This window comes from Lepidochelys kempii, chromosome 20, assembly GCF_965140285.1.
Source record: "Lepidochelys kempii isolate rLepKem1 chromosome 20, rLepKem1.hap1, whole genome shotgun sequence".
Taxonomy (NCBI): Eukaryota; Metazoa; Chordata; order Testudines; family Cheloniidae; genus Lepidochelys; species Lepidochelys kempii.
In genome coordinates, this window is record NC_136399.1 from 21,631,855 (window position 1) to 21,658,470 (window position 26,616).

Here is a 26,616-nt window from a genome sequence, read left to right on the forward strand (position 1 = left end):
CGCTTTGAGACCTGCTGGTGGAAAGTGCTATATAAGAGCTAGGTGTTGTTGTTATATAGCTCATAACCATGAAGACAAGAAATAAGTTTAAAAACTACCTTTCTGGGGAGCATCCCCTCTCAGAAAAGCTCCTTATCTCTTATCCTTATTTCAATTGTCTTCAGCTACTGTGTGCTGTTTTCAGTTATTTTCTGTAAAAGCCCTGGAAGCAAATCCAGCCCCACACTTAGTTTGCTGGAAGTCAAGGTTGCTTTCAGACATCCTCAGAACGCAATGAGACCAGGAGTAAGTGAACAAGGTGTGATAAATGAAGGGTGGGGGGTAGCCCCCGTTTATGAACACCCAGCCAGCCAGTTAGCTGTAACATTCCTTCTTGTCTGTTCTCTGCTTTACCTGTAATGGGTTAACAAGCCCGCAGGTAAAAGGAAAGGAGTGGGCACCTGACCACAAGAGCCAATGGGAAGTTAGAACTTTTTAAAATTGAGAAAGAAACTTTCCCTTTGTCTGTTCTCCGGAGAAGGAGACATGGAGCAGCAGTGTTGTGTAAGGCTTGAACCAGGTATGACATTTCATCTTCCATACCTAGAAGAAATTATTTGGACAGGGAATGTTTTGTTAGACACAATCAGGTTTATTTTTTTATTTTGGCTTGGGGATCTCCTCTGTGCTAACCCCGATGCTATTGTTTGCTTGTAACCTTTAAGCTGAACCCCCCCAAAAGCTAGTTGGGTGCTTAATATTTGGAATTGCGCTTTTAAAATCTAGCAAAAGCCTAAGCTCCTAGATATATTTTTTTCTTTTTAAATTTTTTTTTTACCTTTTTTAAGAACAGGATTGGATTTTTGGTGTCCTAGGAGGTTTGTGCATGTTGTTTGATTAGCTGGTGGCAACAGCTAATTTCCTTTGTTTTCTTTCTCAGCTCTTCCCCGGAGGGGCATGAAAGGGCTTGAGGGTACCCCACAGGGAGGAATTCCCAAGTGTTCCTTCCTGGATCCAAGGGTTTTCTTTGGGGTTTTTTTGTTGTTGTTGTTTTGTTTTGCATTTGGGTGGTGGCAGCGTTTACCAAGTCAAGGTCAGAGAAAAGCTGAAATCTTGGGAGTGTAATACAAGCTTGGAGTGGCCAGTATTAATTTTTAGAAGCCTTGCAGGCCCCCACCTTCCGCACTCGGAGTGACAGACTGGGGATTCAGCCTTGTCACACGGACATGAGCTTTGACACACGTTGGCTACAACTTCACTGACAAAACAGTTGTTTCTACAGGGGTAGGGTGACCAGACAGCAAATGTGAAAAATCGGGACGGGGGGTGAGGGGTAATAGGAGCCTATATGAGAGAGAGAGAGCCAAAAATCGGTACATGTGGTCACCCTGTACAGGGGTGATAGCTCTGTAAAGGGGGATTAGCCATTGGAATAAACTCCCAGGGGAAGTGGTGGATTCTCCATTTCTTGATGTTTACAGATCCAGGCTGGAGGCCTTTCTGGGAGATGCTTTAGTCCAACGCAAGTTACTGGGCTCAATGCAGGGGTAGCTGAGTGACGTGGAAGGGCCTGTGGAGGTCAGACTGGATGATCTAATGCAGCGTCTCCCAAACTGTTTTGGCCACGGAGCACTTTTTAGTCTATTACCGAATACTTATAATATTATTCTGTAGTCGTTTGGTTTTCAAATAAAAAATTGCGTTATTTATGCTCAAATATATTTTATTTTATAAAACAAAGCAAAAATACAAATTTAAAATAACTTGAACTAACAATTTCGAACTGGAAAGTGCTTATAAAGTAGTACAAAAATGAAGGGCAAGAGTCATAATTAAACTCTAGATTCTTTCACGGAACACCTCTTCACCTCATGAGGAACACCAGTGTTCCACGGAGCACAGCTTGGGAAACGCTGATCTAATGGTCTCTTCTGGCCTTAAATTCTCCGCATCTCAATATACAGCCCTAGTGGAGACGAGGGACAAGTAGTTTTTACCTCCATGTAACTTGCTGAGGTCAACACTAGACCCCCCGCACGCACACACTTCAGCTTGAGCTCACCTAGCTACATGGAAGTAGAAATTCCAGAGCCTTGTCTCCACTAGGGTTGCACTTGATCAGCGCTATGCCCGTTTTGCAGTGACGCCATAGCCCTAGAGGTCTACTGAAGCTCCAGAGCAGCTCCTTTGGCCCCCAAAGAGACTCACACTTGTATGTGCTGAGGCTCAGGGTCACTCACCGCCAGTGACCAGCGAGCACCATTATTAATATGGAGTTATGACTGCGTTCCAAGCTAGTTTTTTATTCTGTACCATAACTGGTGTCAATTTGCTAGTAGAGGTAAATTGATGAAAGATTAACAGTGTATTAACTTCCTGCATGTTTAACTTTGAATTAGGTCTCAGAGCAACCTGGACTACTGTTTGTTTACACTCCCTAACTTCGCTTTCAGACACACACAAGGGAGCAGTCCCAGGCTGTGGGTGTCAGATGTTCACGGGGTGTAAAGTGGCGGGTTAGCTGGGCTTTTTCTGAAAATGACACTGTTCTGGATGGGCTCCCTGGGTGTGTGTTTGGGTCTGTGCAGTGGCTTCGTGTTGTTGCCGGCACCCAGTGCCGAGAGGCTGAACAACAGCTTGAGTTGGTTCGTTACCCGGTGTGCTGCACCCAATAATCACAACGGGGTGGAGAAGCAGAAAAGTTTATTTGCAGCTGCAAAAAGGTACAGGGAGAATAAAATCTCAAATCCTGCACAACAGAGCAGGAAGTTACACAGGCTTTTATACATCCTTTTTCCCAGCATACTTATTCAATAGCAAGCTGCCCCAAGTATCCATATAGCCAGCCAATTCAGTTCCCAGCTAGTTCCCTGATTCTCTGTATCATTTGTTAAACTCTACATAAAGCTGCTTTATTCAGCATTGTTCTTCCATATCTCCCCTGTTTGGCCTTGCTTAGTTTCAGGCAGTCTGACTCTGCAACATATTGTTGCAGATTCTCAGCATAACTGCTGTGTGTGCCTCCAGGCGGGGGGGCCAAGGACACTTGGGCCTAGCACGCAGAGCTGCTGCGAGTGCCTCCAGGCAGGAGTGGGGGCCAAGGACACCGGGGCCTAGTGCAAGGGGGCTTCATCGACACTCGTGGTCTTCCATCCCCTCGAGTTACCTAGTGGCCATGCCCCAGTGTTCCCAACAGTGTGATGGGCCCAGGTTCATCCAGTGCAGAGCCAATTCATGCTGGCTGGTGGGGGGAGGCTGGGCTTTCCCCTCCGGTGTCCGGCCAGCTGCAGAGGCCCTGAGCACCAGGCTGGGCTCCCTGCCCCCTCGCCAGAGAGACAAGGGCCCCTGGCTGGCACCAGCATAGCGCTGCGGTCTCTGCAGTCGCTATGGGGAGAGCTGGGGGGGGAGCAGGGACGGGCAGCGGCACAGTGCCCCCCGGGTGGAACCGGGCAGACAAATCAGCTGCTGATACAAGAGCAGAGGTGGCTCCCGGGCCCTGCGGGCTGGAGCGTGAGCTGTGGCCCCTGCTCTCTGGAGCTGGCGGGCCGGGCTCTGCCGGCGCTGGAGCCAAGCGACGGCCCCGGGCTGCGGCCGCTCGGAGCCACACCCCGACCCGTGCGGACCCCCGGTAGGGGGCAATCGTGTCCCAGCCTGGAGCCCATCACCCACGGAGCCGAGCCGAGCCGAGCCAAGCCAAGCCCCTCCTCTGGCCCCGCCTGGCTATGAAGGCCACTCCCGGAGCTTAGCCCGTGAGTCCCAGCGTCCGTGCCCGGCCCAGGTGAGCGGAGCGGCTGGTTCGTCCCCTGCCCGGGCCGGGCTCTGCATGGCCCAGCCCCCCCACTCGGTGTCAGCGGGGCTTCCCATGAGCCGGGATCCCGGCAGCAGCGAATGCCCCGGGCTGGGAGGGGGAGCCGGGGGTGGGGGGCAGGGCTCGGAGGGCTGCTGGTGGGGCGGCAGCGGAGGTGCCCCATAACTATTGAGGGCGCGGAGCGATGCAAAGGCTCTGGGGGCACGCAGCGGGGCTCAGGGCAGGCGCGCCGGGGACAAAGGCGTTTTGGTTTCCAGAGCGGCTTTGCACGCCGTGCTATGGAGTCTCAGCTGGGGACCGGTCTTGCAGGCAGCTGCTCCTGAGGTTACAGCCCACCGCGATGGGGAAGTCCCTCCTTGGCTGCACCAGACTTGTCAGGCTGTAGGACCCAAGGGAAAGGCTGCTGCAGCTGGTGTCCAGGGAGCTCTGGCAGGTAAGGAAGCCAGGGCCTGGGGAAGGCCGGCTTTGGGGTAGGTAGGCAGGCGGGGAGTGGCCGTTGTGCCCCCCAGGAGAGCCCAGCCCCAGGTGTGTGATGGGGGGAGACGGGCAGGAGCTGGAGGCGCCGGGAGTAAAAGCTTGAAGCCAGCTGTGTGCAGGAGGGTCCCGGAGAGGCTCTAGCTGGGCGGGAACCGCCCTGAGCCTGCAGGCAGCTGGGGCAAGGTCCAGCTCTGTGCGGCAGCCCTGAGCCAGCTCTGTGCAGGGGGGAAGGGCAGGAAAGGAGCCAGCTGCGCCAGGGAGGTGCTGGGCACGGAGGGCTAGAGCCAGCTGTATGCGGAGGGAGCAGGAGCCGGGAAGAGATGCGAGCACTAGCCACTCTGCAGCATGGCCGAGGGAGCCAGCGCCCTGCTGCCAAGTGCCTTGCCCTGCCCGCCCAGGGGAAGCTCGCGGCAGTTTTGCAGAGCCCAGGCCTGTGTGAGGAGAGGGAGAAGTCGGCAGTGAGTCTCCTACACCAGCCAGCCCCAGCCTGTGCCCTGGGGAAGAGCCAGGTGGCTCCAGTGGATATAAACCCTGGTAGAAGTCTTGGGGGGAGAGGGGGATATGTGACCCTGTGTGACCCCCCCCCCCCACACACGCACACGCTGCCTCTGGGGAGCAGAAAGGGCTATTGGCTGTGTGGGGGAGCCTGGGGGGTTAGGAGCAGGAAGGGTTATTGGCTGGCTAGGGGGGCTGGGTTCTCTCCTGGCTCACACATAAAATCATAGAAGATTAGGGTTGGAAGAGACCTCAGGAGGTCATCTAGTCCAACCCCCTGCTCAAAGCAGGACCAACCCCAACTAAATCATCCCAGCCAAGGCTTTGTCAAGCTGGGCCTTAAAAACCTTGAAGGAAGGAGATTCCACCATCTCCCTAGAGAACCCATTCCAGTGCTTTACCACCCCCCCAGTGAAATAGTGTTTCTTAATATCCAGCCTAGACCTCCCACACTGCAACTTGAGACCACTGCTTCTTGTTCTGTCATCTGCTACCACTGAGAACAGCTGAGCTCCATCCTCTTTGGAATCCCCCTTCAGGTAGTTGAAGGCTGCTGTCAAATCCCCGCTCACTCTTCTCTTCTGCAGACTAAACAAGCCCAGTTCTCTCAGCCTCTCCGCGTAAGTCAGGTGCCCCAGCCCTCTAATCATTTTCATTGCCCTCCGCTGGACTCTCTCAAATTTGTCCACATCCTTCCTGAGGTGGGGGGCCCAAAACTGGACACAGGACTCCAGGTGTGGCCTCACCAGTGCCGAATAGAGGGGAATAATCACTTCCCTCAATCTGCTGGCAATGCTCCTACCAATATGCCGTCGGCCTTCTTGGCAACAGGGGCACACTGCTGACTCATATCCAGCTTCTCATCCACTGTAATCCCCAGGTCCTTTTCTGCAGAACTGCTGCTTAGCCAGTCGGTCCCCAGACTGTAGCGGTGCATGGGATTCCTCCTTCCTAAGTGCAGGACTCTGCATTTGTCCCTGTTGAACCTCCTCAGATTTCTTTTGGCCCAGTCCTCCAATTTGTCTAGGTCACTCTGGACCCTTCCCTACCCTCCAGTGTATCTACCTCTCAGCAGCTCAGTAACGTACATACAGCTTGTAACAAAGGGACCCAGTGGCAGTTCACCCCCGGTAACAGCCTGGTCTTTCCCCCCAGGATGCTGCCGCTCACGGACTGGGTGCTGGAGCTGCTGAGCATGGAGCGGACCCCCTTCCGCGCCTACACCGTTTCCGCCCTGCTCCTTGCTCTGCTGGCCCTGCTCTTCCGCACCCTCCTGCAGCTTGGGAGATCCTGGCACCGCTACTATGTGACCTGCCAGCGGCTGCGCTGCTTCCCGGAGCCTCCGCGTCGCAACTGGCTGCTGGGACACTTGGGGATGGTAGGTGTCATGTCCCGTGGGGGCGAGAAGGGGGTGAGTGTCTTTTCTCCCCTCTTACTCCTTGTTGCCACTGAGACATGGCTTGACCCCTGCTGGGAGGAGCCACCCTGGCCCACCCCAAGGGAGGGGCTGGTAGAATAGCCCCTGAGAGGGCTGGGGGCAGGTGACCCTGCTGGTTCAAGCCTCTCCCTCTCTCCCAGGTGAAGGGCTTTGGCCCCAGCTGGTGCTGGCAAGGGGAGCATGGCATGGCAGGTTGCTCAGGGCGCCGTGCTCGCTGCAGCTGCATGACACATGGGAATGGGGTTGGGACCGAGCAGGGGTAGGAGACGAGGGTCCTGGGACAGCTCCGCCAGGTTCTCAGCACGCGCCCTGTCTGGCACCAGAGTGAGCAGCGTCTGAACTCAGTCAGACTTCCTGACCCAACGAGGCGGGCCTGAGCTGGAGGCAGAGGCATTAGCCACACTGCTGCTCCCCCTCTGCTGTGGGTGGGGCCCTTCCTATGGCTGCTGGGTCTGATGCACCCCGGATACGGCAGGGCCCTGGGATCCACCTCTGGCACTGGATGGGGCAGGTGGGATGCCGGCCCACATGCAGAGTGAGACAGGGGTGCAAATGGCCCCCTAATCACACAGTGCCCTGCACTCAAATGCCACAGTCTCCAGGCAGGGCCCCAGGCTGAGCGTGGGATGTGCCCTGGTGGGTGGCTCTGGGTGCTGGTGCCCACACACTTGCCCAGTGGCAGGGGCTCTAAGGGAACCAATCCATAGAAGCATCTCTGCTCACCACTGGCCCCTGCCATGCTCCCTGGCCCAGCCCCGTGACACCCCTGCCAGCCAGCTGCACCCCAATGGCTCTGCCTGCATTGGTGGTAAGTGGCCCCTGGGCCTGTTCGGCCGCCTTTGCTGTGGAGCAGGGAGGGTTATAAAGCCCCTGGCAGGATGGCCCCACCTGGTGTAGCTTTGGCAAGGGCATAGCCAATCACCATGTGCTGTGACATCGGGCATTGCAGGAGCTCTGCCCCTCAGAGCACAGAGGGACCTAGGAGACCCAACTGGCTGCTTGGAGTGAGGCATGTTTGGCCTCAGAGCAGCCACCAACGCAGTGAGGGGAGATAGGGTTGGTGTCGGAGGGTCCCCTGACACTAGGGGTCAGGCCAGTCTGTAGGTCCTTGGGGAGAGGGGCAGTCTCGGAAATGTATTGCCTGCTCTGGGGAGCATCCCCCAAGATGGATGGGATGTGAGCACTGGGCCAGGAGCGAGGGTTTGACAGATACACTTGGTGAGGCATTGCACACGGCAGTCCTGCCTCTGATCACAGGATCCGATTCTGCCCCTGCCTGGCATGCGCTGACTTGCTCAGGAGTCCCGGGTAGGATTGGGTCCCTCCTATATTAACTCTGCCCCGTCCCTCCTGCAGTTCATACCTGGTGAGGAGGGGCTGAGCCTGGTGTCCCAAACAGTGGCTACATTCTCCCAGGTCTTTGTGACATGGATGGGGCCCTTCCTGCCAGTCCTGTGCCTGGTGCACCCTGATTCCCTCAAGCCGATCACAACAGCCTCAGGTACGCTGACTCCTGGGGGGGGGGGGGGGGTGAGGCTCTGAGGGTATGTCCGTACAGCACGTAGACACCTGTAGCTGGCTCGGGCTCAGACTGTGGGGATGTTACCCTGCAGTGTAGATATTCCAGCTGGGGCTGGAGCCTGGCCTCTGGGACCTCCTCCCTGTGGGATCCCAGATCTTGGGCTCCAGTTAAGCCCAAATGTCTATACCTCAGATTTACAGCCCTGAGTCCGAGTCAGCTGACATGGGCAGGTCACGAGTGTCTACGTGCACTATAGACACAACTTGTGGGGCCAGAGATGGAAGACACCAGCTGGGCCCCTCTAGCCCGTCCCCTGGGAACCTATGCAGGACTGGCCCCAGCAATCTGTTCTCCAGGGCCCTGGCCAGGCTAGCTGTGAACATCCCAAGGGACAGGGCTCCCAGCCAGTCCCTTACCCCCAATGTGACATCATGGTGGTATGAAGGCTTTCCTGACTTCCCCAGGGCAGGGCTGGGAGCCAGTCACCTGAGACCCTGCAGAGCAGCCCGACCAGAGCCCTGGGGAAGGCACCAGACAGGACAATCCGCCTGGGGAGCTAATGGCCGTCTCCCTGCAATAGCTCCTCGGAGTCCGCACTGTCCAGCCTGGGTTTCCCTCTGCTCCAGGTCAACCCCCCAGCCCCGTGGGTCACAACCCTCGTGTTCTCATACATAATCAGTGCAGGCCCCTTGGCTCAACTGACTCGCTCCTCTGCCCAGGTGAACCAATCCTTCCCTGCCACCTTTGCTGCTCTCCCCTGCGTTCTGCACTGTGTGGGCCCAGCAGCCTCTTCTGGCCTTGACCCCTGGGATTGGTTTACTGTCCAGGGGGCCCAGAGCTGAATGCAGGGTGGGTCAGGCCAGGAGGGACCATTCTGCTCCTCTAATCTGACTGCCGGTGTCACACAAGGCAGAGACCCTCCCCAGAGCTCCCTTCAGCCAGCCCCGAGCTCCTGGCTGTGCTGGAGGGAGCGTTACAAAGGGACAGCCCATCTCCATGTAAAGACTCCCAGGGATGGCAAAGCCCCTGTGTCCCTGGGCCAGCTGTTCCTGTTAGGGGGCTTATTCCTTCACCCACTTACTTCCCTGGTCCTTCTCGCATGAACCGAGAGCAACAATACCCGAAATCCAAAGGTGCAAACAATTCGATGTTTATTGGGGTGAACTTCCAGCAAGCATGATTCCAGTTTCCTTCCTTAGTATCCTCCTTCCCAGCTCTGACACCACAGAGCCTTACACCTGTGTCCCTGTTCCCATTCCTGCCCTTAGCCAAACATTATTCCAATTTCCCCAGCCCCATTCCCTGTTCCCATTTCCCTCACCCACATGCCCACCCACTCACTTCCTCATTGACTACAGATTATATAGTAAAACTTGAGTTCTGCTTAGCTATACCTTAACCAATCATTTTCCTGAAATTTAACTAACCAGTCCTAACATATTGTAACATGATTATGTACCCAATTATATCCCACCACCTTAATTAGTTTACACCCAGCAAAATTAATTATACAGCAGACAGGAACAATCACAGAACCAGACAGAGATGATACAGACAAACAATAGCAAAGTGGGAACTATAATGACAAGACAATACAGAAATGAGGATTTCACATCCCAGCTATTGATAAGTGAGTTCTTGCCAGACAGGATGCTATCAAACTAAGTTTCCTTTTACATTTTCTAGGCACTTCCCTTTCTCTGGAAGTGATAGGCATACAATCCTGTCCTGATAGTGCCTAACAGCCCAATAGCACCTTATTTCAATGTGACTAGTTTGGAATGTGGGGAGGTGACTGGTCGCTTCCCAGCTTATGGCTGCCTCTGCTGCTTAGCCAAAGGTCTTAGCTAAGAGCAGGGCCTCAGACTGTCATAGTAAGAGAAGGCCCTTACACCAGCAGACAGTGATTTTGATTCTTTCTTTTATACCTCTATAATTAGCCAAGTGATAAGAATACACCTAAATTCTTAGGGGATAGGCCTTTACAGACAGGCCTGAATATCTATATCCTAACAGTTCCCAGGGCTCGATCCCCTCCCTGTTAAACACCTGCACTGTGTTGTCAGTCTGAGTTCGTTCCCGCTGGATCTGACTCTGCCGCTGTCTGCTGGATGGCAGAGCCCCCTGCTGCCAGGCATCCCTGCCCATGGAGGGGCTGGTAGCTGGGATCTAGGCACCTCTTTTCCTGCCCTTGAAGAAATTAAATCCATTGGGCTCCTGTAGCCTCCCCCAGAGAGGTAGGTTTCCCAGAGCTTGAGGTGTTCTGGTGGCTCCTTCCAGACCCCTCCCCAGCTGTCGCTGTGCTATTTGAGGTGGGGGCACATTGGAGGGAGGGGCTATTGCCTCCCTGCTCCATTGTGGGACAGCTCTGCCCAGGCAGCCCCAGGAAGCTTCAGCCTGTCTCTGGGGCCGTGCTGCAGCGGAAACCTTGTCGGACAGGCTGGGCTGTGCAGCTCTACAGAATCCCCTTTTCCCCCCCGGGCGGTTCTGGATCCCCCCTGGAGGACAGGCTGCCTTAGTCCAGCTCCTCCAGCTCCCTTGATGTGACTGCTCTTGCTGCAGGCCACTGTCTGCACCAGCTCACCCTGGGCAAAGGCCGTCAACGTGCTCTGTGCAGGGAGGCAGGGGAATAAAATGGGGCCATGTAGCTGCGGGGGCCAGGTGTTTGGGGGGTGGGGTCTTCCTTGTGCCCTAGTTTGTACCAATTCCTGTTTGGCTCTTGAGAGATTGTGTCATTTACTGCTTTGGGGAGTCCAGCCCAGCCCCTGCTACTCTCTGGATCCAGGGGCACCCAGAAGGCTGCCTGCTGCCATAGGGGGATGGGGCAGAGTCCCACTGGGGTGTGGGCGAGGAGTGCAGGAGCAGGCAGAACGCCTCCAGGTGTCCCAGCACCGCCAGCGCAGGCCCCTCTCTGGTGAGCGAGTTGCTGGGGCTGTGCGCTGCAGGGGGACGCGCGATGAGCTGAAGCCAGACTCCGACGGAATCCAGCCCCCAGCCTGGTCGCTGCTCCCTGGCCTGGGGGCTCCTGCTCCAGCCTCTTCTGCCCCCTTGCGGAGGGGACATCTGTCCCCGTTAACGTACTGCTGCCACTCTTCCCAATTAGCCCTGCTCCAAGTGGCGCCTGGGCCCGCAGGGCCAAGGGCACGTGGCGCTACGCTGGGGCTTGTTTGCTCATCCCTGAACTGCTGCCCTGCAGGGTGGTTGAGAAGTGACTCTGGAAGTTTCACCAGGGCCCTAAGTCCAGAGCCAAAGCAACAAATAGAAATGCTGCCCCTCCCCGCCAGCCTAGCATCCAGCCCTACCCCGCCAGCCCTTTGTATGACTCGCTGTGCCCAGGAGCCCAGTGCAGTCTGCGGGAACTTTGTAAACAATCCCGTTGCTGATGCAGCAGCGGGAACAGAGTCCAGCTCCCTCCCCCAGTGCCAGGCGGGCTTGGCAGGACACAGAGAGGGGAGGTCTGGCCTTAGTCCTCAAAGCCAGCAGCTGGGTCTGAGCAATGAGCGTTGCTCCCTGGAGCAGAGTTGGATGTCACGGGGCCAGGAGAGAGGTGCTTCGGGGCTCAGGAGCCCTCAGTCTCCTGCTCAGCTCAGCTGGATGGCAGAGAAGCGCAGGGCGGGGATGCAGTGCTGGGGCTGTGTGAATGCATGTAGCCCGTTCATGCCGGGGCTGAGGGCTCATGCTCGCTGCCCACTGAGCCCCCGGGTTCACCTCTGCACGGAGAATGGCTGGGAGCCGTGTTTGCAATAACACAGGGAGCCCCAAGTGGCCCCATCCAACCGACTGCCAGGTGAGGGCAGCCCCCGCTCCCCCATTAGAAAGGAAGCCAGAGGCGCTCTGAGAGCAGCCAGCAGTGGGTCTGCTTGGGGAGCTGCCGCTCCTGCAGTGGGCTGAGTCGGGCGCTGGGCCCAGCATGTCGCCCTGGCCGGAGACGTGGCCGGAGTCCCAGCTGGCCCGTGGCTAACCCCTGGCTCCTCGTTGTAGGGTCAGAACACGGAGGAGGGGATGCAGTGCGTAGATGAGCTCGTCGGGGGCTACAGCCACTCCTGCCTTTGGTGGTTTGGGCCCTGGTTTCCCATTCTCCGGCTCTTCCACCCAGAGGCCGTTAAACCCGTGCTGCTGGAGTCAGGTAGTGAGGGTGGCCCCAGCCCCAGGAGTTCGTGTGTCCGTCCGTCTGTCTGTCCTGGGGCTCAGCAGGGGTTGGATTCCCAGCAGGCGCCTGGAGCTCTCGATGTTATGTGTGCTGCACCCGCCATGACGGGACCTCTAGGGACATGGGCCCAGTGGTGAGAGGGCAGCTGCTCCCTAGAAAAGCCCCCGGCCAGGAGGACTGGCTGCTGCGACCAGCCCTCCTCCACGTGGCTGAGGAAGAAGCTGCCTGGCTGTCGGGGCTGGGGGAAGGGATCAGGTCTCAGGCCGAGCTCAGCTCGGCAGGTGGCTGTTCATTGGGCTGCTTGTCTGGCTGGGTGCTGCCAACCCAGGGTCCTTAGTGAGTCCCCCTGGCCCCAGAGGAGTTAGGGCAGAGGCTGTAGCCATCCCTTGGCGTCCTGAGAGGAGCACGTCGCACTGGCTGAAGCCCAGCTGGAGCTGCCGTCAGGCTCTGGGCCAGTGACCCATGGGAGCAAAGGTTCATTGCAGCCCTGCCAGCATCCCTGGCTGGTGATAGGCGAGTGGGGGATCTGATAGCATCCAGCTGGCTCAGGGACACCTTCATCAACTCAGTCCATGGTCCCAAAGGGGGCACGGCAGGGCTGTGGGGTGAAGGGGACAGTGAGGGAGGTGGTCCAGGGGAGAAACAGGTCAGGGAGAGTCATAAGGACCAAATGGCCGATATTCTTGCGGGGGCCTATGGGGAGCAGCAGAGAGTGTGAGGCTGATACTGTTGTGGGGGTGCATGGCCGTGAGGCTAGTGGGATGTTGGGGGTGGGGGAATCTGGAGAATGGTGCAGAGAGGGGGTGGTCCTGGGGCTAGTGGTGCAGGGGGGGCAGTTTCTGCCCCTTATTGTCTCTGGCTGACCCAGGGAGAGGAGCAGCTGTGGCCAGCTCAGTCTCAGAGAGCTGGGCCTGCCAAGCCACCTTTGCCCGTCTCCCGTGTCCCCCACCCGAGTGCCAGCCATTCGCACAGCCCTGCGAGGTAGGGAGTCACTGAGGTACAGAGGGGGCAGGGGACTCACACAGCATGTCCATGTAAGAGACAGGAATAGAACCCAGGAGTCCTGGCTCCCAGCCCCCTCCAGACCCTGCTGTAGCCACAGGATCCCCACTCTGCTCGCAGAGCCAGGGAATACAGCTAATAGGGAGTTTTAAGGATGCCAAGCTCTCTATTGTGAAGGCCCCACGTGACTGCCAAGCTCACGCAGTCCGTGGGTCACAGGCACTGCCCCAGGAGGAGTCTCTGTCGCGCTGCAGGCCCAGCCCAGGCTGCGGATGCTGCTTGTGCCCCGTGTCCTCCTACCTGTCTGTGACTCGCTCAGAGCAAGCCTGCTCTGCGTGAGGGGCCTGGTGGCTCAGCACCTGGTCCCTGTCGTGTGGCTCCTTCACGCTGTTCACTGAGCCTGTCCCGTTGCCCCAGCAGCCACCCTCCTGGCTCCTAGGGTAGAGCCTGGAGCAGGGTGTCCAGCAGGGTTCTGCCTTGTCTGATGGGGGCTGCTTTCACAGGGCGATGCGCCAAGGCTCCTTAGGAAACAGCCTGTGGAGCAGGTGGGCACTGGACAGACCCACATTCCTGCAGCTGCCCCTTTCCAGACCAAAAGGGGGCCCAGTGGAGCTGCAGCTCCAGCCGGGGCTCTGATAACAGTAGTCCTGCACTCCTTCCCTGTGTCCTAAACCGTGTATGTGTGTGTGAGCGCTAACGCCAGGGTGCACCCCATTACCGCCCCCAGTGCCGTGTGTGTCTGAGCACTAACACCGGGGTGCGCCCATCTCTGTTCCACTCTGCCGTGTGTGTGTCTCAGCACTAAACCCCAGGTGTGCCGCATCTCTGCACCCCCGAGCCATGTGTGTCTCAGCACTAACCCCTGGGCCTGCCCGTCTCTGGTCTCCCCCACAGTTGCCATCGCACCCAAGGACTACCTGTTCTACGGCTTCCTGAAGCCCTGGCTAGGTGAGTGCCCTTTCTTCTGGGCTTGGATCTGTTGTGCTTGGTGTCATGGGGCCCGGACCCCAGGGGAGGGGCTTGTGGGGAATGGAGGGTGTGATGTTCCCCTCTGGTGTTATCTGGACCGATGATCAGCTAGGTCACTCCAATCCTTGACTCTGGGAGCCAGCCTTACCCTGCTCTTCTGTGAGAACCCCCACTCTGGGGCTGTTCACACACAGCCCCTGGCATGTAAGCTGCTCCTTGGTCTGTGCAATCGAATGACACTAGCCAATATCTCTGGTCCCAGACACAACCCTAGGAACCTCCGTCTTGCAGTGTCCAGTTATGCCTGCTGCAAGCTTATGAGATTTCATCAATTTAACAAAGAAATTGATATTTACCAGGCTTGTTCTCCCAAGGGGAGTCTCTGACACACTTCAAACCAAATGCACTGTGTCAGGTAGAATAAACAAAGAGATTTATTGACTACAAAGATAGATTTAAGTGATTTATAAGTCAAAGCAAAACAAGTCGGATTTGATCAAACAAAATGAAAGCAAAACACATTCTTAACACTTTTATTGTCCTTACAAATTTAGATGCTTCTCACCACAGGCTAGCTGGTTGTCCTTCAGCCAGGCTCTCCCCTTTGATCAGCGCTTCAGTGGCTTGGTGAGGTCTGTAGATGGAGGTGGAAGAGAGAAGAAGACCATGGCAAATGTCTCTCCCTTTTATCATGTTCTTTCTTCCCTCTTGGCTGTGTCCCCCCACCCTGACCCTTCACGGTCAGGTGAGCATTACCTCATCGCAGTCCCTGACTGACCAAGGGAAGGGGAGTGACTCACCAAGTTCCTACACCAAAGGCTCTTAAGCAAAGTAAGCTATCGTGGGATAAGAGGGAAGGTCCTTTCTGGATCAGTAACTGGTTAAAAGACTGGAAACAAAGGGTGGGAATAAATGGTCAGTTTTCAGAATGGAGAGAGGTAATAGTGGTGTCCCCCAGGGGTCTGTACTGGGACCAGTCCCATTCAACATATTCATAAATGATCTGGAAAAGTGGGTAAACAGGTGACGAAATTTACAGATGATACAAAACCGCTCAGGTTAAGTCCAAAGCAGACTACAAAGAGTTTCAAAAGAATCTCTCCAAACTGGGTGACAAAATGGCAGATGAAATTCAATGCTGATAAATGCAAAGTAACGCACATTGGAAAACATAATCCCAACTATACATAAATAATGATGGGGCCTGAATCAGCTGATACCACTCAAGAAAGAGATCTTGGAGTCATTGTGGATAGTTATCTGAAAACATTCACTCAATGTGCTGCGGCAGTCAAAGAAGCAAACTGAATGTTGGGAACCATTAGAAAAGGGAGAGATAATAATGCAGAAAAATATCATATTGTCTCTGTATAAATGCATGGTACCCCCACATCTTGAATACTGCATGCAGGTGTGGTTGCTCCATCTCAAAAAAAATATATTGGACATGGAAAAGGTTCATAAAAGGGTAACAAAAATGACTAGGGGTATGGAACAGGTTCCATATGAGGAAAGATTAAAAAGACGGGGATTTTTCAGCTTGGAAAAGAGACGACAAAGGAGGGATATGGCCACTGTTGGCAGACAGGAGACTGGGCTGGATGGACCATTGAGCTGATCCAGTCTGTCCATTCTTATGTCAGTGTGGAGCTGGAGCTACTCGTGCCATAGCCGTGAGCGCCAGCACATGGGTGTGCCCAGGATCACACACACGCCGTCACATGCGCACGTACCTCTATACGCATACCACCACGCACCTGCACGTACACACACGCATGCGCCTGCATGTTCATGCCCACACGTGCCCCCACAAACACACACACACATGCTTCACTCACACCCCCACCCATGCACGCATTGCACACGTGCACGCACTCTCGTGCTGCCCAACATGCACCAGGGAGGTTGACTCTCGCTGAGCACCCCAGCTGGCTGCGACTCAGCGGGCTGCAGGGGGCCTGGGCTGCGGGATCTCTGCCAGGGCTCTGAGCTGAGTGCCTGTCATCTCAGGGGACGGTTTGCTGCTGAGCAATGGTCCGAAATGGGTGCGGCACCGGCGCATGCTGACGCCAGCCTTCCACTTCGACATCCTGAAGCCCTACATGAAGATCTTCAACCAGAGCACTGACATCATGCATGTGAGTAACCCCCTCCCGTCATGGCACCAAATCTATGCCTGTGCCTCTGGCCCCTCCCACGGCACACGCTGCCCTGGCACCCGCCAGCCTGCCCGGGACCCTCCCCCATGGCACACGCTGCCCTGGCACCCGCCAGCCTGCCCGTGATCCTCCCCCCATGGCACACGCTGCCCTGGCACCCGCCAGCCTGCCTGGGACCTTCCCCCCATGGCACACAGTGCCCTGGCACCCTTCAAATCCCAGCCTGCCCGTGATCCTCCCCCCATGGCACACACTGCCCTGGCACCTGCCAGCCTGCCTGGGACCTTCCCCCCCATGGCACACAGTGCCCTGGCACCCTGCCACCCCCAGCCTGCCCGTGACCCTCCCCCCATGGCACACGCTGCACTAGTGCCTTCCTCCCTTGGCATATGTGGAACCAGCAGCCTGCCCTCCCCATGCCTCCCCCACACCCTATGCAATATGCTGTACCATCACTACGCAGTGCTTCTGGCCCTGCACCGCCCCCCGGGCATATACTGCACCGATACCCTGCCCACCCACCCGCCTGCCCACTGCTCTTTCACCTGCCCCCACCACATGCCCAGCCCTGTCACTGCACCAGTCCACTAGCCTCCTCCCCTGTCTGCTTGCCTGTCTCTGACGCTGGCCCACCCGCATTGCATGGGCACTGGGCTCCGCAGTGCTGTCCCTGCAGGCAGCTGCTCGGGGGCGGCTCTCACGGGCACTGTTCCCCCACAGGCCAAGTGGCGCCGGCTGGTGGCGTCAGGCTCCACCTCCCTGGACATGTTTGGTCAGATCAGCCTCATGACCCTGGACAGTTTGCAGAAATGCGTCTTCGGCTACAACAGCAACTGCCAGGAGTGAGTGACGCGGGGGCAGCTCCCCCAGCAGGGCCCCGCGCTGACCCGAGGGTGGGAGCCCCCTCACTGGGGGAGGTCAGAGTGGGGCGAATGGGCTGCAGGGTCCCTCCCTCCCTTCCTGGCCTGGCCCCAGTGAGCCTGGCCGGATTCACGGAATGGGTCCCTGAACTGGAGATCCCAGGGCGGGGAGGGCGTTACTGCAGGCCTGGGCAGGGGCTCTCCAGTGGGGTGTCTGGAGGCGTTGGGGGGTTGCTACAGTGGCTGCGCCAGGCCCGGGTCAGCACTGGGGGTGGAGCTCCTGCAGCTCACTGCGCGGAGGCTGGTGCTTGGTGCTTGCACTCGCAGGTCTGTCTGCTAACGCCTGTGGGGTCGGCATGGCTGTGCTGTGACTCTTGGGGGATGATCCTGCTGTTGCATGCCTCTCGCTGCCAGGAAGCTCCTCGCCTCAGTCCCATCACCCCAGAACCCTCCTGCCCCCAGTTTGTACGTGTACTGCAGGGCCCTCGTCGGCAGCTTGTACCTGTTTTACTGCACTGGTGCACATACAGACATGAGTATAATTCTTGAGGTTCAGATTTATAGCCGAGATGGAGAGCTTTGCAGAGGCAAAGAGTTCTTTCAGAAATAGTCCATTGGTTATAGACCAGTGTTTATATTCAGGGCGGTCCAGTCAGAACTGGGATCTCAGTCCTTGTGGCTTAGGCTTCCCCTGCATGAAGCCTCAAGCAGATCTGAGATAAACAGGATCAGGACCCAAGGGTCTTTTTATCCAACTCCAGGCCTTCTTTGGACTTTGGACTCAGGTTGGAGTCCTTAGACCAACAATAGGCAATCGGGGCGACTCTGAAGTAGGTCCATCACCGGTAATTAGCTACACGAAGTAACACAAGGCAGTTGCCGGTTTTTCCACCAGTCGCAGATGATTGGCTGTACATTTCAAAGAGAGAGGAATACAGCGACGATATCCTGCGTTTACAGTTCATTGATGTTCTTTTGATCTCTGAATTAACCGAATACAGCATGGACAGGGACTGTTTGATTACATTGTTGACCTCTGCTAGTATGTACGTAAATACTCAAAACCACAAACGTGATCTCCCCGTATGTTTTTAAGGGTTGAATCTGAGTCATTTGTCCTGCAGGATGCTTAACCCTTTCTGGTCATTTGTCACCATCCCACACTGGCTGAGCTGCAGCAGCAGCCAGAGGCACCCAAGCTTGGTCCCTTCCCCGCCGGCCGGCCCGGAGATCCCGTGGCTGGGAGATCACGCCATCGCTCTGTGGCGAGGCCCAGCCCGCCGGGATCCCCCAGCTCTGATCAGGGGGCCCCCGCCCCGGCCTGTCAGGCACATGCTGGCCTGTTGTGTTGCAGGACACCCAGTGACTACATCGCAGCCATCCTGGAACTCAGCTCCCTGGTGGTGAGACGCCAGCATCGCCTGCTCCTGCACTGCGACTTCCTGTACCGCCTGTCACCCGACGGGCGGCGCTTCCGGCGCGCCTGCGACACCGTGCACCGCTTCACGGCCGACGTGGTGCAGCGGCGCCACCAGGCCCTGAGCCACCGGGGCAGGGAGGCCTGGCTCAAATCCAAGCAGGGCAGGACGGTGGACTTCATTGACATCCTGCTCCTGGCCAAGGTAACGTGGTGGGGGGGCCTGCCCCATGGGGGTGGGGGGAGGTCACGGATGTCCTGCGATTGGCCAAGGGGACATGGGGGGGCCTGCCCCGTGGGGGTGGGGGAGGTCACGGATGTCCTGCTCCTGGCCAAGGGGACATGGGGGGCCTGCCCCGTGGGGGTGGGGGGAGGTCACGGATCTCCTGCGATTGGCCAAGGGGACATGGGGGGCCTGCCCCATGGGGGTGGGCGGAGGTCACGGATGTCCTGCGATTGGCCAAGGGGACATGGGGGGGCCTGCCCCGTGGGGGTGGGGGGAGGTCATGGATGTCCTGCGATTGGCCAAGGGGACATGGGGGGCCTGCCCCATGGGGGTGGGCGGAGGTCACGGATGTCCTGCGATTGGCCAAGGGGACACAGTGGGAGATCCTGCCCTCGGGAGTGTGGGGGTTCGTTGACGTCCAGGGCAGGGCCTGGAGTTCCCATTTGGCACTGCCAGAGAGTCCTGGGGAGCCAGGTGGAAGGTGTTGTGTGATGTCTGTCACACCGGGACTTGCCCCCGGCCCAGCTCTCTGGGGCGGCCCAGCCAGAGCTGCCTTCCCGGCATGCTCAGCGTGGAGCGATATGAACTGCACTTGGCGACATGAGGCTGGCACCTCTGGGGAGCTCTAACGCCAGAGCCAGGCTGGGCATGGGGGAAGGGGGGAGCCCACCTTGGGGCCTGGGGCTGTGGGGCAGGGCAGGGACTGCCTTTTTCCCCGGGCTGGGTGGAGGGGAGATGGCCAAGCTCACTCCACCCCAAGATGTCCCATCCTCCCAGGCTCTGAAGTGGGGGAGGCGTGGGCCGGTGGGGCTGGGGTCCCTGAGTCACGGGGAGCCAGGTTACCCATCCAGCAGTGTGTGCTTTGTGCAGGATGAGGACGGCCAGGACCTGTCAGACGAGGACATCGCAGCTGAGGCCGACACCTTCATGTTTGAGGGTGAGGAGCCCCCCTGGAGAGGAGGTGGGGGGGCTCGCCTGCTGACCTCACCGCCTCATGTGGGAGGACGGGGTCTCTGCGGATGACATGGCTCTGGGGGGAGGGCAGGAGAGCTGGGTTCAGTCCCTGGCTCTGAGTGAGCTGGGTGTGCCTTTCCATGAAATGGGGCTCAGACAGATCTGCCCCTGGGCACTGCCAGACAGTCCCAGCAACGGAGGAGGTGGTGGTAGGGGAGACAGATGCTCAGAGTCACCCCATTTGCCCCGCAGGCACGAGGGGCCTGGAGTTCCCAGCTGGCACTGCCAGAGAGTCACGGGGAGCAAGGCCCCGGAGGAGGTGCTGGCAGGGGGAGGGTCCCTCCAGCCCCGGACTCTCCACGGTCCCTCTCTGCCCCTGGCGGCTCTCACGCTGCGCTGGCCTCTCTCTCTGCAGGCCACGACACCACAGCCAGCGGCCTCTCCTGGGTGCTGTATAACCTGGCCTGTCACCCCGAGTACCAGGAGCGCTGCCGGGAGGAGATCAAGGACTTACTGCGGGACAAGGAGTCGGAGGAGGTTGAATGGTGAGATGGCTGCTTCAGCTGCAGTGCTGACCCCCAGCACCCCCCACTTCCACGCCCTGTAGTTCCAGCACAGCCCCCACCCCACCTGTGAGGGTTAGCCCAGCCGCTGCCCTCCCCTCCCCTCCCCACCAGTCTATGCCTAGCACTGGGGTCCCTTCACCTCTGCCAGCCCCACAAGCTGGAGGGCTTCCCCTGCAAGATGGGCCTAGCTGCTCCCCAGTGCCCGAGGGCCCTGCTGCTCTGGGTTTTGCATGTCCCCCCTGGATGCCCAAGGACCCTGCCACTCAGATGTGCATGCTCCCCCGCCCCCCTCGTCACGGTGTTGTTTGTCCCCTCAGTGCCAGCTCCATGCCTATGCGAGTCTGTCCCAGCCCCATTGCCTGGCTCATGGGCTCACACTGGGCCCCCCATGCATCCACCTCTGGGGCCAGCGCTAAGCTCTGCTCTCTGCAGGGAGGACCTGTCCCGGATGCCCTTCTCCACCATGTGCATCAAGGAGAGTCTGCGCCTGCACCCGCCCGTCACGGCCGTGTCCCGGCGCTGCACGGAGGACATCAAACTGCCCGACGGACGTGTCCTACCCAAAGGTACCAGCCTTCTTCCCTGCTCCCCAGCCAGGGGCATGGCACCGGAACTGGGCCCATAACCCCTGTGGTGCACAACCCCTCCCCTCCTTCTCCCTTTCCTCTCTCTAATGAGGCAGTTTCCTCTCTGGCAGGGAACGTCTGTCTGATCAGTATCTATGGGACGCATCACAATCCTGCTGTCTGGCCGGAGCCCCAGGTACCACTGGTTACTCTGTTCTGCCCCTTTGGCTCTACTCCACCCCACGGCCACCTCCAGCGTGGCACCAGGGGGCGCTGTGCTGCAGAGAGTGGGATGGGGTGGCTCGGTAGGGGCACTGTCCCCTCGGAGTCATTGCTGACCCAATGCCCCAGCGTGGCACCAGGGGGTGCTCAAGCGCCGTCAAAGTAGCAGCTTCTTATGCCCAGTGACCCTCCCCAGAGAGGAAGCTCCTCCCCCCCCCAGCTCGCCTAGAGGGGAGTGAGGGTCGCACCCCCATTCACACTGGGTGGGGATGGGTCACTGAGTGCTGGGTGGAGGCAGGACCATCCCCGCTGCCAGCGCATGGCCCCAGTCAGAAGCTCACTCTTGGGGAGCCTGGTGCCCAAGCTGCACCCGGGGAGGGGCTGCCTTTGCTCCCCCTTGGCTCAGGGACCAGCCCCACACCCCACCCTTCGCCCTCGCTCCCCTCACCGTGCCTTGTGCTTGCTGCTCCAGGTCTATAACCCACACCGCTTCGACCCAGAGAACTCCAAGAACCAGCCCCCACTGGCCTTCATGCCCTTCTCTGCTGGACCCAGGTAACCTGCCTGCCGGGCTCAGAGCCCCTCGCCGCACGAACTGCCCCCTCCCACACCCCCGGCTGCCCACCAGCAAGCGGCTCCCTGGCTGCAGTGAAGCATTGTGGGACAGGCAGGAGGTGGCCTCTGGTCAGTGCTGGGGCCAGCTGTTATTGCTGAGGATCTGTCCCTTCTCCCACAGGGGGGTGGGCTCCCCCCAGCATCTGTCTGTCCCTGCTCCCCCATCCCTGCCCTCACAGGGGGTGTGGCTTCCAGGCGAAGAGCACCGGCTGACACCCCTGGCTTTCTCGCAGGAACTGCATCGGGCAGAACTTCGCCATGGCAGAGATGAAGGTGGTGCTGGTGCTGACCCTGCTGCGCTTCGCCCTGCAGCTGGACCAGAGCAGGCCCGTGCGGCGCAAGCCCGAGCTGATCCTGCGCAGCGAGAACGGGCTGTGGCTGCACCTGGAGCCGCTGGGGCCCAGCCGTGAGGGCCGGCCCCCTGCACCGCGCTCCTAGGGCCGTGCGCTCCCGCCCGCTGCGGGGATCCAGCCTGCTCCGCACAGCTCAGGGGCCTGCCAAGTGGAGGACCAGGTGGGGATCATGGTGGGGCCAGCTCTCTCCTCTAATCTAGACCAGCCCTCTGTACCAAAGGAGGCGCTGTGGGGTCCGGGCATGGGGCCCCTCAGGTGCTGCAGGCTCCTTTCAGACACCAGCTGCTTAGCCCTCCCCCACCTGCCCCTGGGAGGCAGGGTGACAAGTGCCTCTCCCCAGCCCCGCTGGATGCCCACGGCCACCTGGTGACTCAATGTCAGAGCTAGAAAGGGAGCCAAGCAGCCTGGCTCCCGGCGCTGCCCGCTCACAGCCTGGGCGACCCTTTGGCCTGTGTTCCCTGCCCCCACTGGCCAGAGGCAGGATGCCAAGCTGTCTGGCCACTAGTCTAGGATGTGGGAGACCCATGTTCAATTCCCCGCTCTGCCACAGGCTCCCTGAGTGGCCTTGGGAAAGTCACTCAGCCTCTGGCCCTCAACTCCCATCAGTGCAATGGGGCTAATGGCCCTGCCCACAGGGGATGAGGGTAAATGCAGTTGGGGGGTGAAGTGCCACATACTTATGGTGGGGCATCTAAGAACACGTGGTCAATAACCCTAAATGCTATGGGCTTGTTAGTGGATCAGCCCCTGCTTTCTTGCCAGCCCACCTGTGCCCCGATGCTGCTGTCTGTAGCTGAGGGTCTGGTCTGTCTCTCACTCCTCTTCCCCGGAGGGTAGGCATCTTTCCTCCTGCTCTGTCCTGCTCCCCCCACTCCTGCACTCATCAATCCACCTGCCTGGCCTGGGGCATGAACAGCTGAGAGGCCTGCAGGCACGTGGCTCAGTGCTCTGGCCGATCTTCCTGAGGGGCCCCCAGTGCCCCAGGTGAGCGCTGGCAAAGGCCATTTCTCACTCTGCTGCAGGTGGCTTTGGGGTGGGGCAGCGATCCAGGGGGCAGCTGCCCAGCAATCGCAACCTGCTGCCTGCAGTCACCTGCGGGAGTTGGGGCAGGGAAGCCTTTGTTACTCACGCACATGTACAATTCCCCATTGTGTGTGTGTATCGCCAGACCGTGCCCGGGAGGGCTGGCTGCAGACCCAGCAGGGACCCACTCCCTCCCACAGGGAACTCATGGCTCAAAGAGACAAACAATGGTTGAGAGAGCGAGCAGGGGGCCATATGTGGCCGCTGGGGCAGATGGACCTGGAGCTGCGGGACAGTTGGTTTCATGATATTTCTAAGTTGGTTCCGGACCATGGTGAAGTCCAAGGCCCCTGCTGCAGGGTCGAGGCCACGAGGCTTTGGGATCTGGCCTCGGGGTTTCAGGATCTGGCCCTGGAATCTGGCCACTGAGCTTTGGGTTCTGTCCACCGGCCCCAGCCCCCCCCCCCCCCCCCGCCATCTCCCCAGTCCCCACTGCCTCCTCGAGCCCCAGACTTCAACCGCGTGCTCCATTCCTTGGCCACAGGGCTTCAGGCCCCAGGATCTGGCCACGGGTCTTCTGGCTCTGGTCCCCAGCTGTGAGGCAGCAAGTGCCAGCCCCAGGCTCACCAACCCCCCTTTGCCCAAGCCCACTCTGCGTCCTCCAGCCCCGGGTTTTTGGGCTCTCTGGCTCTGGCTCCTGACCATGCAGCAGCGGGTGCAGGCCCCCAGCTCTCCCCTCTCCACCATCAACTCTGGCCCCTGCTGCCACTCCCACCCCCACAGTCCCACATTGCCTCCACCAGCTCTCTATTCATTCCCTTCAGTGCCCCGGGCCCCCACTGCCTCCATATCCACCTCCCCATACAGGGTTTAATTTGTCTCCGGGCTTGCCAGGGCTGTGTAACTGCTGTGAAAAGTGATATTTGTATGTTTGGTAATGTCACTTTTCACAGCAGACTTAGTAGCTAGCTGGGAGGCTGTGAAAAGTCATATTAACATACAAGTATCATTTTTCACGGCAGCAGATTTACTAGCTCATAAGACTAAAAATAACCAAAGCAACCAAAAAAGCAAAAGAAACTACAACAAAAAAGACAAGAACATGCAAAGCACGTTTGTTTGCGTTTCTATTCTGTTTAGGGCCAGTAAAGAATAGAGAAAACTGTACTTTATTTTTATTATTCAGTCTGCAAAAAAACCCCAAACCCTACGTAAATAAATTACACTAATTTGGACGTGTGTGTATGTGCGTATTTGTTTATTTTTTTCTTAAAGTTAATTAAGTATTTTAGGAACAAGTGTCAGAGTGGCCACCAGCAAGAGTCACTGCCGCTGGCGAGGGGCCCCTGCATAACGGTCAGGCTTAAGAAAACTGGGGGAGATGAAAGAACTGCTTGTTGACCTGTGAACGACTGATTCTTGTAACATCGGTGTTGTCCAAAGTCGCAGTGAACACCTTTGTGTAGTGATATCTAGCCGTATTCATATTCTATGTGGAAAAATTGAGTAGTTTATTTAGACATCATGGACTGGTTTGCTTCATTAATAATGCGTTGTGTAAAGAGTGAATGGAGTCTTTGTATTAATACATTTTGATACATTTGTGTTTGAATGGGGTGGGGGCCCAAATGTTCTTTGTGCCCAGGGCCTCAATAAATTTTAACCCACCTCTGCCTGCTGTGACCTCTAGGCTAGCGCCCAGTCACTGGCAGAGAAACTCTGGGCAACTGAGCGGGGCGAAGGGCAGCAAGGGCCCAGGTCTCAGTGCCCAGTTCTGTGTGTTATCACCACCCCCTTGTAACAAAGCAGCCTTTGACGGGACACTACTGAGAGTATCAATTCAGGACAAATTGCTTAGAGCAGGGCCGTCACAGCCCAAGGCTGGGGGTCCTTTACTACTAAGGCCCACGAAACCAGCCAAACGGAGAGGACTTCAGTTTTATCCCACTGGCTAACCAGAAGTCAGACAGTCCAGTTTCCCAGTATTACCACCAGCACCGCTCCTTATGGGGATGAATGGTTATGAAAACCAATACCCCAGTAACAGGAAAAAGGTTATCCCGATCCCAAAGGACCAAGCCCCAGACCCGGGTCAATGTACCAGTCAGATCTTACCCACAAATCATGCTATTGCCAATCCTTTAGAATCTAAAGGTTTATTCATAAAAAGAAAGAAATATAGATGAGAGTTAAAATTGGTCAAATGGAATCAAATACATACAACAATTGCAAAGTTCTTAGTTCAGGCTTGATAGGATTACTGCTGATTTAAACCAATCAAGTCTCTGGACTACAGACATCCCAGCTTGGATGGGTTGTTCTGTCCTTTGTTCAGAGCTTCAGGTTCAAGCACAGTTCCTCCAGAGGTCAGAAGCAGGACTGAAGACAAAATGGAGGAGTTTCCAGGGCCTTGTATATCCTCTGCCATGTGGAAGGACCCATTTGTTCTTTCTGTGGAAAATCACAGCAACAAGATGGAGTTTGGAGTCATGTGGGCAAGTACATGTCCATGCATGACTCAGTTTGCCGGCTGCCAGGAAGGCTCCTCAGATGTGGATTGGAGTCTCCCAAGGTCCATTGTCAGTTAAGTGTTTCCTGATTGGACACTTACACAGAACAGTCCTTTCTCAAGAAGCCGACTGAATGCTTCACTGATGCTACTTAGAATCAAACACATTGAGATACAAGTACATAGCCAATATTCATAACTTCAAATACAAAAATGATACACACATACAGACAGCATAATCATAACCAGCAAATTATAGCCTTTTCATAGACACCTTACTAGACCTCTGTACAAGATTTGGTGCAACTATAGGACCTTGGTTGCAACAATGATCTATACTGTCACAGTTCATGTCAATAACGTCACACCCCTCGTCTTCTCTGCCTGCTGGGTGTGACAGCAGCATCCATATGGAGTAATGCCATCTGCAGCAAGGAACCTTGGTCCGGGTTGCCCAGCGCACCAGGACCGGCAGCTCCAGGCATTTGAACCGGCCAATGGGGTGGTGCTAAAATAACTCAGCGGCTGAAAAATAAAACCAGAACAACAGAAATCCTGTGTGTAGCTGCTTCTAAACCATGTGGGCAGGAGCCCAGCCCCAGCTATGCTGCCTGGGCAAAAGGGCCAGGGATTAGCCCCCGACCCCACCCATGCGAGCCTACTGGGGTGTGGGGTGGCACTCACTTTGATGATGGGTTACACAGCTATTTACTAGACGGCAGCAGGATATTGGGGCTCAGGAGTCTTGGGTTTTGCGTCTGTCTTGGGGAGGAGAGACAGTGGTCACAGCCAACAGCTGGGCGGCAGGACTCCTGGGTTCTATTTCTGGCTCTGGGAGGGGAGTGGGATCTAATGGGTTATAGAGTCATAGATTTCAAGGCCAGAAGGAACCACTGTGCTCAGTCAGTCTGTCCTGCATAGCACAGCCGGAGATCTTTTAGACAAGAGACCTTCTTAGAATACATTAAAGTGGCAGTTATTCTAATACTTAGATTCACCAAGCCAGCAACAAAACAGCTTCCCCAATACCTTACTGGTTACCCAGAAGCCAGAAATATAGTTTCCTTATAGCAACCCAGCCTTCAGCTCCCACCCAGACAGCCAAGTCAAATATGATGAGGATTACTGAAAATCTTGTTCATTATATAAAAAGTTCTACCAGTCCAAAAGGATCGGACACATTACCCACCAAGTTAATGAATATTTCAGATCTTATCCAAATCCATGCTTACAGCCAATTCTTATCAACTAAATTAAAATTTATTAAAAATGAAAGGAGAGAGTATCGGGTAGAGATCATTACACA

The 26,616-nt window shown here is 57.0% G+C and overlaps 1 protein-coding gene across 7 annotated transcripts; it reads left to right on the plus strand.

Annotated features, from left to right (window-relative positions):
* The first annotated feature begins 512 nt into the window (after window positions 1–512).
* LOC140900798 (ultra-long-chain fatty acid omega-hydroxylase-like) lies at window positions 513–24,367 on the plus strand. 7 transcript variants are annotated; one of them, XM_078849519.1, is made up of 14 exons: window positions 516–559; window positions 4,097–4,220; window positions 5,915–6,137; window positions 7,554–7,698; window positions 13,766–13,819; window positions 15,851–15,978; window positions 16,720–16,841; window positions 18,214–18,481; window positions 19,373–19,439; window positions 19,872–20,001; window positions 20,455–20,588; window positions 20,720–20,784; window positions 21,283–21,365; window positions 21,659–24,366. In XM_078849519.1, the coding sequence occupies exons 3-14, from the start codon at window positions 5,916–5,918 to the stop codon at window positions 21,861–21,863; spliced, it is 1,623 nt and encodes a 540-aa protein (XP_078705645.1). In that variant the 5' UTR covers window positions 516–559; window positions 4,097–4,220; window position 5,915; the 3' UTR covers window positions 21,864–24,366. The 7 variants fall into 7 exon arrangements, with proteins under 7 accessions (XP_078705647.1, XP_078705645.1, XP_078705648.1 ...); XM_078849520.1 differs by lacking the exon at window positions 516–559 and adding an exon at window positions 5,197–5,298 and having other exon boundaries at window positions 3,919–4,220; window positions 21,659–24,367; XM_078849521.1 differs by lacking the exon at window positions 4,097–4,220 and having other exon boundaries at window positions 513–559; window positions 21,659–24,367.
* The last annotated feature ends 2,249 nt before the right edge of the window (window positions 24,368–26,616 follow it).

Excerpts from the sequence above, each read along its gene's own strand:
- LOC140900798 (XM_073318634.2), top strand. The coding sequence starts at position 4,610 with ATGGCCGAGGGAGCCAGCGCCCTGCTGCCAAGTGCCTTGCCCTGCCCG. Across the intron at positions 18,482-19,372 it reads ACATCCTGCTCCTGGCCAAG|GATGAGGACGGCCAGGACCT; the intron begins GTAACGTGGTGG and ends TGCTTTGTGCAG. Across the intron at positions 20,002-20,454 it reads GAGTCGGAGGAGGTTGAATG|GGAGGACCTGTCCCGGATGC; the intron begins GTGAGATGGCTG and ends TGCTCTCTGCAG.